The sequence below is a fragment of the Daucus carota genome, chromosome 3, assembly GCF_001625215.2.
Source record: "Daucus carota subsp. sativus chromosome 3, DH1 v3.0, whole genome shotgun sequence".
Taxonomy (NCBI): Eukaryota; Viridiplantae; Streptophyta; class Magnoliopsida; order Apiales; family Apiaceae; genus Daucus; species Daucus carota.
The window spans coordinates 37242545-37255376 of NC_030383.2; the positions used below are offsets into that span (position 1 = coordinate 37242545).

The 12832-nt window shown below is 34.7% G+C and overlaps 1 protein-coding gene across 16 annotated transcripts; it reads left to right on the forward strand.

The window, feature by feature from the left end:
* Positions 1–403: 403 nt before the first annotated feature.
* On the forward strand, positions 404–12618 carry LOC135151113 (uncharacterized). Of its 16 annotated transcripts, none has more exons than XM_064088689.1 (20): positions 404–1812; positions 2231–2492; positions 2611–2935; positions 3074–3156; positions 3247–3374; positions 4262–4383; positions 4709–5117; positions 5255–5312; positions 5393–5485; positions 6361–6459; positions 6553–6928; positions 7993–8079; positions 8206–8437; positions 8609–8693; positions 9130–9195; positions 9559–9643; positions 9740–9911; positions 10545–10745; positions 11418–11501; positions 12249–12618. In XM_064088689.1, exons 7-11 carry the CDS (start codon positions 5031–5033, stop codon positions 6567–6569), a joined length of 354 nt encoding a protein of 117 aa, XP_063944759.1. In that variant the 5' UTR covers positions 404–1812; positions 2231–2492; positions 2611–2935; positions 3074–3156; positions 3247–3374; positions 4262–4383; positions 4709–5030; the 3' UTR covers positions 6570–6928; positions 7993–8079; positions 8206–8437; positions 8609–8693; positions 9130–9195; positions 9559–9643; positions 9740–9911; positions 10545–10745; positions 11418–11501; positions 12249–12618. The 16 variants fall into 16 exon arrangements, with proteins under 16 accessions (XP_063944759.1, XP_063944756.1, XP_063944755.1 ...); XM_064088686.1 differs by having other exon boundaries at positions 10545–10724; positions 11957–12618; XM_064088685.1 differs by having other exon boundaries at positions 10545–10724.
* Positions 12619–12832: the final 214 nt, after the last annotated feature.

The window sequence follows — 12832 nt, forward strand, 5'->3', positions numbered from 1 at the left end:
TAGCATACCCTCTTATATGGAGTTACATAGCACACCATTATAAATATATACATAATATATATTCTATTATATTTTTTATGAAATATAATTGCAATTTTTGATTATTAAACCGAAAACGAAGTTATACAATTTTTTTATTCTAAAGATCATCTAAAATTATGCAATATCTCAACACAATTTTATAACAGAATAATAATCATCCAGAATTATTCTGTTTTAGAATCAGTTTCAAAAATATACTTTTTTTAATCAAATTTTAAGTGTTAAATTACTTAAAATAGATTTATTTTATAATATTCTATATTAGAATCACGTTTTATATGTATTCTATAATAGAATTTATAATAAAATTGATGATTTATAGAGGCGCTGTGACTACATGAGTCCCTCCCTGGAATGTTGGCCGACATACATACATTATACATACAGTTACAGGATTCTGAGCCACCGCCAATGGCAAGACCCAAAAAAGGGAGAAACCCACCGCCACCAGCGACAGCAGCAGAGGCGGCGAGTCACGAAGGTGAGTCCGGCGACGTCGATTCTGAGCTCATTTTCAGTGACAACAACAATGTCGTATTTCCGACCTCAGAAGACAGACGAAATCCATTCAGGATTGATTTTGGAGAGAGGGTTTATAATTTGGATGAAAAATGCGAGAAAAGGGTTTTAAGGGTTTCTGAGTTCAGCTGGGATTTGGAGCAATATTTGAAGAAAAGGTCAGAGATGCAAATTTTTAGGTTTCATGGAGGAATAAAAGCTATTTCAAATATCACGAGGGAGCTGATGAAGGGAATCGTGGCTAGCTTCTGCACTTTGATCAAAGAGACACCAGAAAATGAGGTAATGTATCTCCACAATCACTCTAATTACCTCCTTCATGGTGTAGAGCCATATTGCACTCCACCAGGGACTGTGACTAGAAACCAACAAATTATGGCAAACTTAGATATCAGTTATTGCCCTCCCATTCAAGTCATTATCGTCAAAGATAACAAATCCAGAAACAAATCTGGAACTAGACAAACTTCGTTGCCGGAAAAAGTTGAGGCACTTTCCAAGGTTCTAAAGGAAATATACGGAGAAGAGGAGTACAGTTGTGATAGAAATGAATGGTTGCATTTCTACAATCGATTAGTAATCCCAGAGGTACCTCTTCATATAGAAGCTGTCAAAAATAAAGCACCTCCGGGCATGGATGATGCTGCCCTAAATGCTCTAATCAAGGACTCTATTGACGGATTAGAACGACATCATGTCTTTTGGCATTGGACTGATAAAGATGGTTTTATTGAGTATTTTGACAGGCTTTTGAGCGATGAAAAATTTCATAACCTTGTTGTGCCTGTTTTTGATCAATTTCATTTTTTTGAGACTGATTGGGAAACTGAGTTTACCAAAGACCCTCCAATGAAGAAATGCTATGACACTAAACTAATGCATGATGGAGGCACGGTGGCCCCTACCCAAGGAGCCACTCCTGCTCTAAGTCCTTCCCTCGGAGGCAGTGGGGGTTTTAGTGGCGGTGCACATGCACTGGCTCAGTCAACCAGAAGGAGAAGAGGGGGGATAAAGTTTATCACTAAAACAAGAAATTGTATTGTACACATGACTAGTTACACGCGTGTCCTTAATCCCGATCCGGCAGGTCCCAGATATATTGTCCAGTATACTCATATCGAGGATAACAATAGTCAAGATAATTTTAAAGACAGACATTATCTCCATTTTAGGTTATTACAAAAATTCCCCGACCTTTGGAATCACCTTGTACCTGCACTTAGGGATCGGGGCTTCAATTCATACTAAAAGGTAAACAACATTATGATAAAGTGATATTATTGTGATATAGAGTCAACTGATAATGACTACTGACTACTGACTTTTATATGTGTCTACTGAGTTTTATTGTTGACTTCTGGATTGAGTGTCGTTTTTGTATATATTTTCAAGTTTCCATTGACCCATCTAGATGGCTTGTGGTGTTTCTGTCTCAGGTTCAATGTTGGTTGATGTCCTGTAACATATGTTTGTCTTTTATTACCTAAAGAATGGTTGTTTTGGTAAAATTATTAAACCAAAGTCTCCTATGCCAGTAAACTGAGATACTGTGCTAACTAGTGGCTCGTGGATTTGGCCTTGACACCCCTGAGTGGAGAGCTTTTGCATCCTGATTTTACTTTTTATGTTCTTGTGTAATGCATGTTGTAACTGGTATATGCTGGTACAGGTGACTACGGAAATGGTGTCAGGCAGAGCACGCATCCAAGTGGTTTAATTGGGCCATACAGAGGCTGGGAACCGTTTATTGGTAGTGGAAAAGTGGTGTTGCAAGCAGTAGATCAATGATTGTTGTCAGGCCATATACCCTTTTGACTTTGGAAAGCTTATTGTTGGTTGTAGATCCCTTCGGACAAAGAAGCAGCCCGGTTTGCTCTATTATGGAACAAGATTATCAATTGTTTCAGAGAAAAGGATTTAATTAATAGTAGGTAGACAAGGATGATTCTTAAATCTGCTCTAGCTGTGTATTTTTGTTCTCTAAACTATGTAATTGTTACTGTATTTTTTCTCCAGAAAGTAACCTTTGTGCGTGTGTGACTGAAACAGGGAAATGAGCCTTCCACTCATGCCAGTGCCAATCATGAGTTGGGCCTCATCCAGTGGCCTCCTTTTCTATTTGCTACCAAGTTTTATTACGACTTCATTTTAGTTGCATAAACTAAATTCTTAGAACAACTTCAGTTATCAGTCATCTGTCCACTGTGTATCTTCCCACAGCATTGGATATGGCGAAAGATTATAATTATGGGAGAGACCGTGAGCTGAATAAAAGGCTAAATGCAGACAACTATATTCGTTATGTTGTTCGTGAGTGCTATGAAACATGTGAAAGGATCATGAATGATTTAGTTTTAGGGCATCATGAGAAGATGTAAGTTCTCTATTATATAAACTTTTTAGAAGGTAGTACAGTAATTGCACAATTTTTTTTTAATTGGCTCGAATATTTATTTGTATATACAGTGTTATAAAGGAAATTTTTACCAAGGTTGATAATCATATACAACAGGATGATCTGACAAGGATGTTAAATTGGAGTTCTCTCTCTAGACGTTGTGGTCACTTGTGCAGCTTATAAGTACTGAGGATTCGGTAAATATCTATGATTTGTAAAATTTTTCCTCGTAATTGTCGTTGATTCTAATATTTTCCCCTTTACCTTCCACTCTGTATCCTACATAGAAAACAAGCAAGAGGACAAGGATCAGATCATTATCGTCTTACTTAACATGCTAGAGGTGGTGAGCAGAGACATAATGTATGAGCCAATTTCTAGATGATAAATCATGTGGGGAAAATCAGATTTTCAGGTGAATGTAATTTCGCTACATATTATCTATTTTAATGATTTGTTAGTTTGGAAGTTCAAACCATGGAATAAATGAAGGAATGATGCCTTTAGAACATTTTTAGCTAGAACAACTTTTTTAATATATATTTTAGAGATTTAGTAACCAGCAAAGCAGACCATTATATGTTATATGTTATGTAATAAATTGATTCCACATAGGATTTTATATTCAGAAGAACGAAACTCATATATTATATGGAATCGGAATATTATAGCTGATAACGTCAATGATATAAATCTATCGTATTATTGCCTTTTGCATCGGTCTGAAGTAAAGCATCACGCAACTTGGTCATTGGTCTTTGTTAGATGTACTTTTGTATTTGAAAATATTAATGTATTATTGTATTTGAAGAAATTACGAGTACTTAACTTTGTCCCACCGGAACTTATTTCTTTGGCCTTGCTTGGTCACATTGGCTTTTATCGTAATTCCAATTACATATAATATATAACAAAATAAATCAATTGTTAGTCAAGGTTTGGCCTTTAACCAGAAAAATTCACACAAGCCAAATAGGTGGCAGGGTGGGAGCATATAAATAGACTGTAGGACGTAAACTATTATTTGCAGAGCTTAGCTATCATGTGTATATATAATTTCATCTGCAGGAGGAGCCAGGGTTCTGTGTCCTGATTAATTGTCATCTTACAATTTTAATATAGTACGTTTTTTTAGAATATTATTTTTAAGGTATAATGTTGTAGGAAAGAGTTTAATGTGCCATTGATGCATCATAAACCAGTCCCATATAATGATCTTAACCATGACTCTTAAACTGGAATGGAGAGAATTTTAGCGTTGACTCGCAGTTGCAAAATACTGAATAAACCTGTATGATGCAGACGAATGGAACAATTTTCTTGAAAGGGTCGATCATCGCAGTGAAGAAGAACTTAAAGTGTAGAGTTGGAAGAAGAACGTCGGCTGTGGGCATCATATAGAGGCCAGAGACTTACAAAAACTGGTAGGAGGTTTAATTCTATCGTAGATTTGTTTTTAGTGCGGCTTTGATATAATGTTTTCAGCTAACATTATTAGTATCAGTACGTTAAGGAGTTATTTTGTTTCTTTATCACTTTTTTTCTCCATCTAGTAAGCATTCTCTTCACATGTTCGCTACTTCTTGAAAAATAAGTGCAAGGTTTGATGTACTATTGACAAGCGTTAGAGCTTTAGGCCTTAGTTGACATGGCAAAGTACGATGTTTTTTACCCAACTTAATTGTACTTCTGATCTTATTAATGGCACATGAAATCTAATACCTTGTACTGGTTTGTATCTCTTTATAGTGTTAATGAAAGGGTACAAGGCTGCTGAGTTTAATACTGAGGAAACCTCACCCTATGTCAAGCTGTAGCAGATATGAAGTTTACCTATGTGTTGTCTTGCCAGAAATACGGTATCCAGAAAAGATGTGGCGATCCTCGTGCACATGACATTTTGAGGCTTATGACAAGTTGACAACGTATAGCTCCAGAAATCTTGTTATTTCTTGAAGCTTAGTTTATTGCTTGTGATTGGACTAAAGCAACATCCTTGGGCTGGCATTCTTCACTTTGTGTTGCGTACATTGATGAGGTGGAAGAAACTAGCAAAGACAAGTCCAAGAAAATGGTTGTAAAGGTTTATTATTCGGCTCTTGTGAAGGCAGTACCAAAATCCGTTGATACTTCTGGTCCAAGTCAAAACTTAGATCAGGTACTTTAAAAAAAAACGTTTTTCACCGAAAGAACATTGGAATTCTTTTACCAGAGCACATTGCCATCTACCAAACATTAGTGTTAAACTATATTATCGTTAAGGTTTATACAAACTTACAAACTTTCGTATGGCAGATGACAGTCAATGAGGCTGCAAAAGACTGGGGCCTAGAGTGTCTTTGTTATGAGATAAGTAAGTATAAGTTGCTCCTTGTGGATTGTTACACTCCTATGCTATTTGTCAGAAGCTCACAGTTTATCCTATTTTTTCAGGGGATATTGCTACTCCACATGGAGTGAAGGTGGCCATGGAGATGCAGGCTGAAGCAGAGCGCAAGAAGAAAGCGCAAATTCACGAGTCTGAAGGTATGTTTCATCTCATCCTGTTTAATTTGTTCATGTATGATCTGTTTGTGCTTTGAGTATTTGGTACCTGATTGTAGTTGAATCTTGGGTGAAGGTCATAAAATCGTGATACATGATTGTTTATCCAATGGTGACTTTCAGCAAGTAGTTTTTTAACACATATTGATCTACCATTTAATTCTGAATTCCAGCAGTATTGTTTTTTTAAAGTTTAAGTGGAACTAAATTCCCTGGGAGTAATTAGTAAAAAAATATAGTTGGAGTAGAAGTACTTTAGTTGCCGTGTCTGTCAATACAGTTCGGGAAGTCATTAATAAGTGTCCTAGATGAATTGTTTCATGTGTGCAAGACCAGCTCAAACCAGCTTTGTTTAATCTTAAGAGACTTGGGTTTAAGAATTTGAATGCATTGGCTTATCAAGATGCAATCTTGTCAGTATCGAGTCTGGGACAAATGGTTGTTCCTTCTATCAAAGTGCAAGAACTTGTACAGAAGGATAAAAAAATTTCGCTTCTATGTCAATAATTCTAAACAAACTTAACGGAAGCTTAACGTAATATGTAGATTACCCGAGATAGTTTCATCCCCTATTGTTTTCATACAAAATGTCTCTGTTATAATATGCCTTGAATCAATAAATGCAGCAAACGCTGGGACTTCCGGGCATAATATCCCCAAATGCCTTGAAAAAGAAGCATCATATGCCTTCCATATGAACACCCCTATTTAGTACAGAATTACATCTGAAATGGACCTATTAAGACTTGCTTTGTTCATACAATGCCTTTTTAAGATTAGAATGTATTAAAATAGTTTGTTACTATAAACATACTCTTGACATTGATGTTTCTGTTGCTTTGTGCATATAAATGCAGGAGAAAGGCAGGCGCACATCAATATAGCTGATGGAAAGAAGAGTTCTGTTATTCTTGCTTCAGAAGCTGCAAAGATGGACCAAGTTAATAGATCTCAAGGTAAATTATTGTATTTTCATCATTAATCAAGTTGCAATTCGACATGTCCTTTGTTTTAATTTTAAATAATTAGTCTGTGGTTTGGTGCATAAGGACTTGCTTCACCCTAAACAAAGTGTGCATGGAGATGTAAATGCGAGTGACTGAAATAAACTTGCTACAATTGCTGGACTCTCCCGAGCTTCATCTCCCCTCCTTCGTTTCGCCCTTTCATATCATACTAATCATCTTCTCTGACATTTGGTTCTTGATTTTATTCAAATTTGAATCTCGCTGTGTGTATCTGTATCCATCTCTCCTTCTTACTCTCATATATTCGTCTCTCTCATATTTTAATATATAGCCATTGATGATTGATTGTTCGTTCTTGCAGAAGCTTGATTCGAGAGTATTTAGAGGAGTATAGATATATGATTTGAAGCGCAGCTGGTAAATCAATTGTCCGATTAGATCTCTCTCGCCGGAGTTGGTAATCGATCTACCCCTCTCTGTTTGTTAATTCGATTTACTTTAATGACATTTAATGCATATTTTTTAGTACTTTGTTCGAATATATATTTTTTGCTTTTTTTTTTGCTTTTTCAGTTTCACAGCTTGAGATAGATGTTGTTTGATATGGCGAGTTTGTTTTTGAGATGGATTATTGTGTTTTATTTGTGCAGCACAACCATTTGATATAAGTTCTTAGAGAAATTTTTACTGGGTAATTATCATGAAATTATGGGTTTTAAGTTGGTATCTATGTAATCAGGAATTCCACTTGCACGTAGTCATATTCAACTTCTTTATAGTTATACAAATAACTATTGCTTAAATAGTTTTTTTCCGAGTTGTTCTCATGTTTGTATAACAATGTGTAGTCAACTACGATACAAAAATGATGACGCAAACAAGTGTTAAACTACCAGGTTAGTATATGTTATTTGCACTTGGTGGCTTTGTATAGTCACGAGGTAAAAACTGCAATTGAATAGCCTGAATTGATTTGTTCTGTTTTCTGATCTAAGCTGTTTCTTTTTTCGGTTACTACTATTATGTTGTTTGATTGTAATTGTTGTTGTATTGACTGATTTTAATCGATGTTTTTGATGTTTTCCATATTCTTAATTTTTTATATGTTTTATGTTTCCTGCAATTCTATTTTTTCCCGCTTTTCATTCTAATCCAAAGATCTAAAAGGGATCTTTGTGTTTGATATTTATGCATTAAGTTATACTTCCTGTTGTTAGAAAATAGGTGTCAATATAAAGGAGCCCAGTGCCAAAAGTTATATCATGTATAGGAAGTATGCTATGTATCAAAAACTCCAATGTTTAACACATCAAAGGTGCAACTTATTTATGCTTGAAAAAGGAGCCCGTGAAAAAGCATGAAACAAGCATCATAAATTCATAAGTTTTCAAACTAGAAAACTCTTACGTGATGCATGATTAGCATTATTCACATGATTAAGTTGTTCACACACACACATATATTATTTGGTTTAAGTTGTTCACATGATCTCGCTGACATAATTTCTGTTGGTTTTTGCAGATGAGACGGGAAGGTGTTCTTTTACGCGGTTTGGATTCAAGGCTGTCTAAGGATCTCCCTTCTGATCTTCAAAAACTTCGATGCAAGGTACTACAAGCTCTACCCAATATCTAAGTTGGAAATGAAGCCAAGCAGCTATTAGTTTTTGGTACACTTATCCATTGAAATTGCAGGCTAATTGTGGGTTGTTATTCTGTTTTTTTTACCATGTAGGTTGCCTTTCAAGCCCTGAAATTTGCTCCACCAATCTTGGATCTCGGTAATAAACTCACGGCGAGGATACAGAGCAAAGGGCCATATCTTGCACTTCATTTGCGTATGGATAGGACGTGGAAGTGTGCATATAGACTACAGTTTCGTTATTTTGCAGTATCTGACTTATAATCTGGAAATTGAGTTGCAGCAGCGAGGGGCAAGCATCCGGGAAAAGTGCATTTGCGAGAAGGTTTTCGATCTCCTCAAAGTTTGTATATAATTTCCTTCAGTAGAAACTACGTACATAATATCTGATTCGTTTTTGGTAATTCTTCTGGGATGCAAGAGCTGCTGCTATAATTTTTATTAGTAGTAATTTATTTTGAGACTACTGTTGCTGAGTATTGTACTACTGTTGCAGAGCTTTTTCGAGAAGCTGTTACTTTTCCCCAAATGCATCCTAATTCAGTTTCAATTTATAATTCAAATTCTCAATTCTCAACAAGGTAAATGTATAATGCTGTGAGGTTTTCTCTTTTTCTGGATCGTCGTAATTATTACAAAGTTAACCTAATTATGTTGGGTAAATTTATGTTGCTGTATGTTTATTCTTTCATTCATCACTCATCTTTTACATGGGTTGATTCATTGTAATGGTTTCGGCCATCTTCTTTCTATCAATGGGATGGAAGGAGGGTCTAAGTTCTTATATGGCAAAGAGATAATGGACTTTGGGACCGAATATGCACCAATCTTCACACTCGATAAACCGCCGTTCTTAAAATAAATCATATTCATTATAAATTCTGTTTGCTGATATGCCTGAATATATTTTCTTTTTTGACCTGTATTGACAGTCACTACTGAATATAGTATGAAATTAGTTTATATTTACATTCTTTCTATGTGTGAAAATATAGTATGCATTTTCTGTTGATGCAGGGGATTTACACTTGGTTGAAATATGTACTTGGTATGGCGTTTAGAAGAGACAACGAGCCTTTCAAGGTTTGTTTACTTCTGTAAAATTGGAATCTGATGATATATCAGGATATCCAATTTTTGTAATTTGTTTATTGTTATTAAATTAAATGAAAGTTGCAATGCAAGGATTCACTGAAAATTGTCAGCATGATGAAGTCAAAAAAATTGTTTAAACCTCAGGGTGGCCCAATTATAATGTCTCAGGTCATCTTTGATAATAAAGGAATTGTGTTATTGTATAGATGTGTTCTAATATTGATTTGCCTTCATTAGACATAGTCTAATAGTTTAATTATATGTGAAATCAATCCGTAGTTAAGGATATTTAGAAGATGCGATAGTTCCCGAGTACCGATGAAGTGTATAAAAAGTTCTTGGACTTTTCAGCTTTTGCTGAGGCTGGCATTGTTGTAAGTAAGCTGTCTGTGGATGATTCCAGTTGGCAAAAAGGTGCAAAATTTTTCCCAGATAGGTAATGCAGATAATATTTGTGTATAGGTACTGTCTTTTACCTTCTCGATGACTTTGGCATCGGTCTGCACATTAAAAAAACTCAATTCTTCTGTAGATTTATATCTCGCCAGGATCTCATAAGTTGGAAAGCCAAGCTAGATTATGAAGTCATGCCAGGATTAAATATATTATTGTTTGAGCCATTTAGATCAGTAAAAGAGGCGGTGGCATTGTTCGGGGAGAGAGTTCTGGCAGGGGATGTTTATCATGCAAACAGGCTTCAACAGGTACTTCATTTTTATGTTTTTATGCATAATGCATGGCTGCAGTCTAATACTAGGAATGACATTGATGGAACTCTTGACACTTCCCTGTTTCCTTTTCCTAGAGTTCATTATTAAGCATGTCAATTTGGGAATGACACTAATTTATTATAATTTTTGGCTGATATGATAACATTTTTCCGCGATGTGAAAGCTTGCACAAAATCCAAACAGGCTATACAAATTAAACATATGTGAACTTGAGCAATTTGCATGCTGAATAAAGCTAGGAATGTTGTCATGTTAATATGCTTAAACAACAATGCAAGTATATTTCTTATCAGGTTAGTCAGTGAGAGTTTACAGCTTTTATTACGTGATGAGCAATGCAACTAATGACGATCAGATCAGTATAAGTACTAATCAAATTATAATTAAATGATTAAAGATTGACTATGTTAATGCTAATTTTTCAATTGCCAATACAATATAAGATGATTATACATTGATTATGTATTTTTTAGATGAATAGAGCGAGGGGTGAGATTGACCACGTCCCTCTAAAGATTAACACGATGACAGTAAACGATGTGTCTATTGTTTAAGCAATCCAAATTGGACAGGGGTACTGAATAGACAATCTTCTGAGATATTTAGGTACGAAGTTTTCTGCGTTACGAAGACACGGGCACTTTAATGGTTACAAAAAGCTTTGGAAGCTGATTGTATCAGTTTCTGGATGAGAAGTACTTGACAATATTGAATAGTCGAAGCAATCAAACAACAAAGTGGAAGTAAGATACAGTGATTTGGCCGTTCAACACCTGAAAGTGCAAGGTCCTTGGAAAATATTTTTGGGTGTGCAATTTTGATTATATATAATTTTGTGATAGACTTGATAAACTTGACATCTTTAAGAAATTATCAAAAGAGAAAAGCTTTAAACAGGTACTAATCATGATTATGTGCTATTTATAAGTTTGTGCTTGAATAAGCTTTGGGAAAGATAATGTTTTGGTAAAATATAGTTACCTTTTACATGTTTTATTATATAACAAATGTGTTTCTATTTGTAGTTATGACATTTATTATACTTTTCTGATTGTGTATTGTTTACTAAATTTGTGTAGTTTGAAAGCAATTGTAATTTTAAGTTTTGTTCGGGGTTTTTTTGTCAAGAGTGGTACCTGAAATGTGAAATGCTGTATTTGTGTTTTTCTGTTGTGCGAAGAAGTTGTTTTCCTATTTTACGTTAGTAAAATTCTTGCATCCAGAATTTGGGAATTATATGTAATAATTTGTCATCCCAGAACTTGGCATACATAGAAGTGTAGTTTTGATAGACGAGCAGTTTTGATCTCATTATGTGTTTTAAGTTGCTAACTTGCACAAGAATTACACTTTTACTGATCTCATTATGTGTTTTAAGTTACTGGCTCTCAATTTTCTTAAGGATGAGTAATATGTACCTCTTAATATCATCTTTGCTAACACTGAGAGTTTTTGTAATGATTTTAACAAAATTTGCAGTTATTGAGAAGCCTCAAGCTATTATACCAGTAGAAAATTACAAAGGCAGAACTAAAGAGGGCGTCAATCAGCAGTCATTTAAAGGTTATACTGACACTCAGATATCTAAATACTGTGAACAGAATGACATTCATTCACCTCATGTTACCTTTTTGTCGGACCTCATAAAAACGATATTGGGACTGTTTGATTTATAATTTATTTAAATATCTATCTACATTATAAATCCTGTTGCGTGTTTTGCTATTAAATGACTGAAGTGTCCCTCTATATTTTCCGTATTTACATCCATATACCACTTTTCAGCTCCTACTATATATACCCAATTCATTCATCTCATTAGTTTGTATACTATCTTTTGGATTTTTTTGGATAAGATACATATTCTTCTTTGTTTTAGTATTATGATAATTTATCACGTGTTCAAATATAAAGATTAAGAAAGAAGGGGAACTACTCAGAAGTGTTTATATGTTTACCAAGTCTGATCATATTTGTGCAATTTTATTTCTCTAATTTGTTTTCTCTTATCATTTCAGGAATTATGATCTTATTATTACATAAAATAGTAAATGTTGATCCTATGTTATCCGTAGATTGATGAGACTGAGTTTATAGACAAGCACTAATAAGTAAACATTGAATATATGCCGGATTGGGAAGAGAACCATTTTCAGCGGAAATTAAGTAAGGAGAGGCAGCTGGGCAGAGAATATAGGAGTTGGTTTATGCAATTTTCTGTGATAATTTTGATAGATATGGGTATGAATTTTGATAATTATGAATTCACTAACAAGAACGGCTCCTCTAACTATTTTTGCATTGTCTCAGGCGAAAGCACTAAATCCTGATTTTGTCCGGGATAAAGACGAGCGTCCCAAAGTTGCCTACAATTAGTTCAGCAATGAAATTCCAGTTACTTCTTTAGCTGGTATCTATGATGATTCTGTTGACAGAGGTCTGAGGTATGCCGTAAAATAGTGGAGGCCTTTGAAGACTGGGCATTTTCCAGGCGGTTGATTTGAAATTAGTGAATTACTTTTTATTTGCAGAGCTGCTTTGTAAAGTAATATAATCTTCTGGGTTTAGAAGAGAGACCTCTAATATGAGCTTATATATCATATTAAAGAGTACATCTTAGGCGGTATCACTGTTATACTTTCTGAAGTCAATAAGAATGTTAAAAATTATTATATTTTAATTGGTCTGCTACTATAAATAAGTTGCAGGTTACTTCAACACCAAAGTCTCAGTGCTAAAGGTGTCTGTTGTCGATCAAGTAAAGTAGGTGACAGAAAATGTCTCCACTGACTCAATTTTCTACCAAATATTTTAACAAGGGTCGTTTATTAGTTTGTTTATGTATATATATGAGCTTGACAAAGTAAACAGGAGGGATTTTTAACATGTTAATT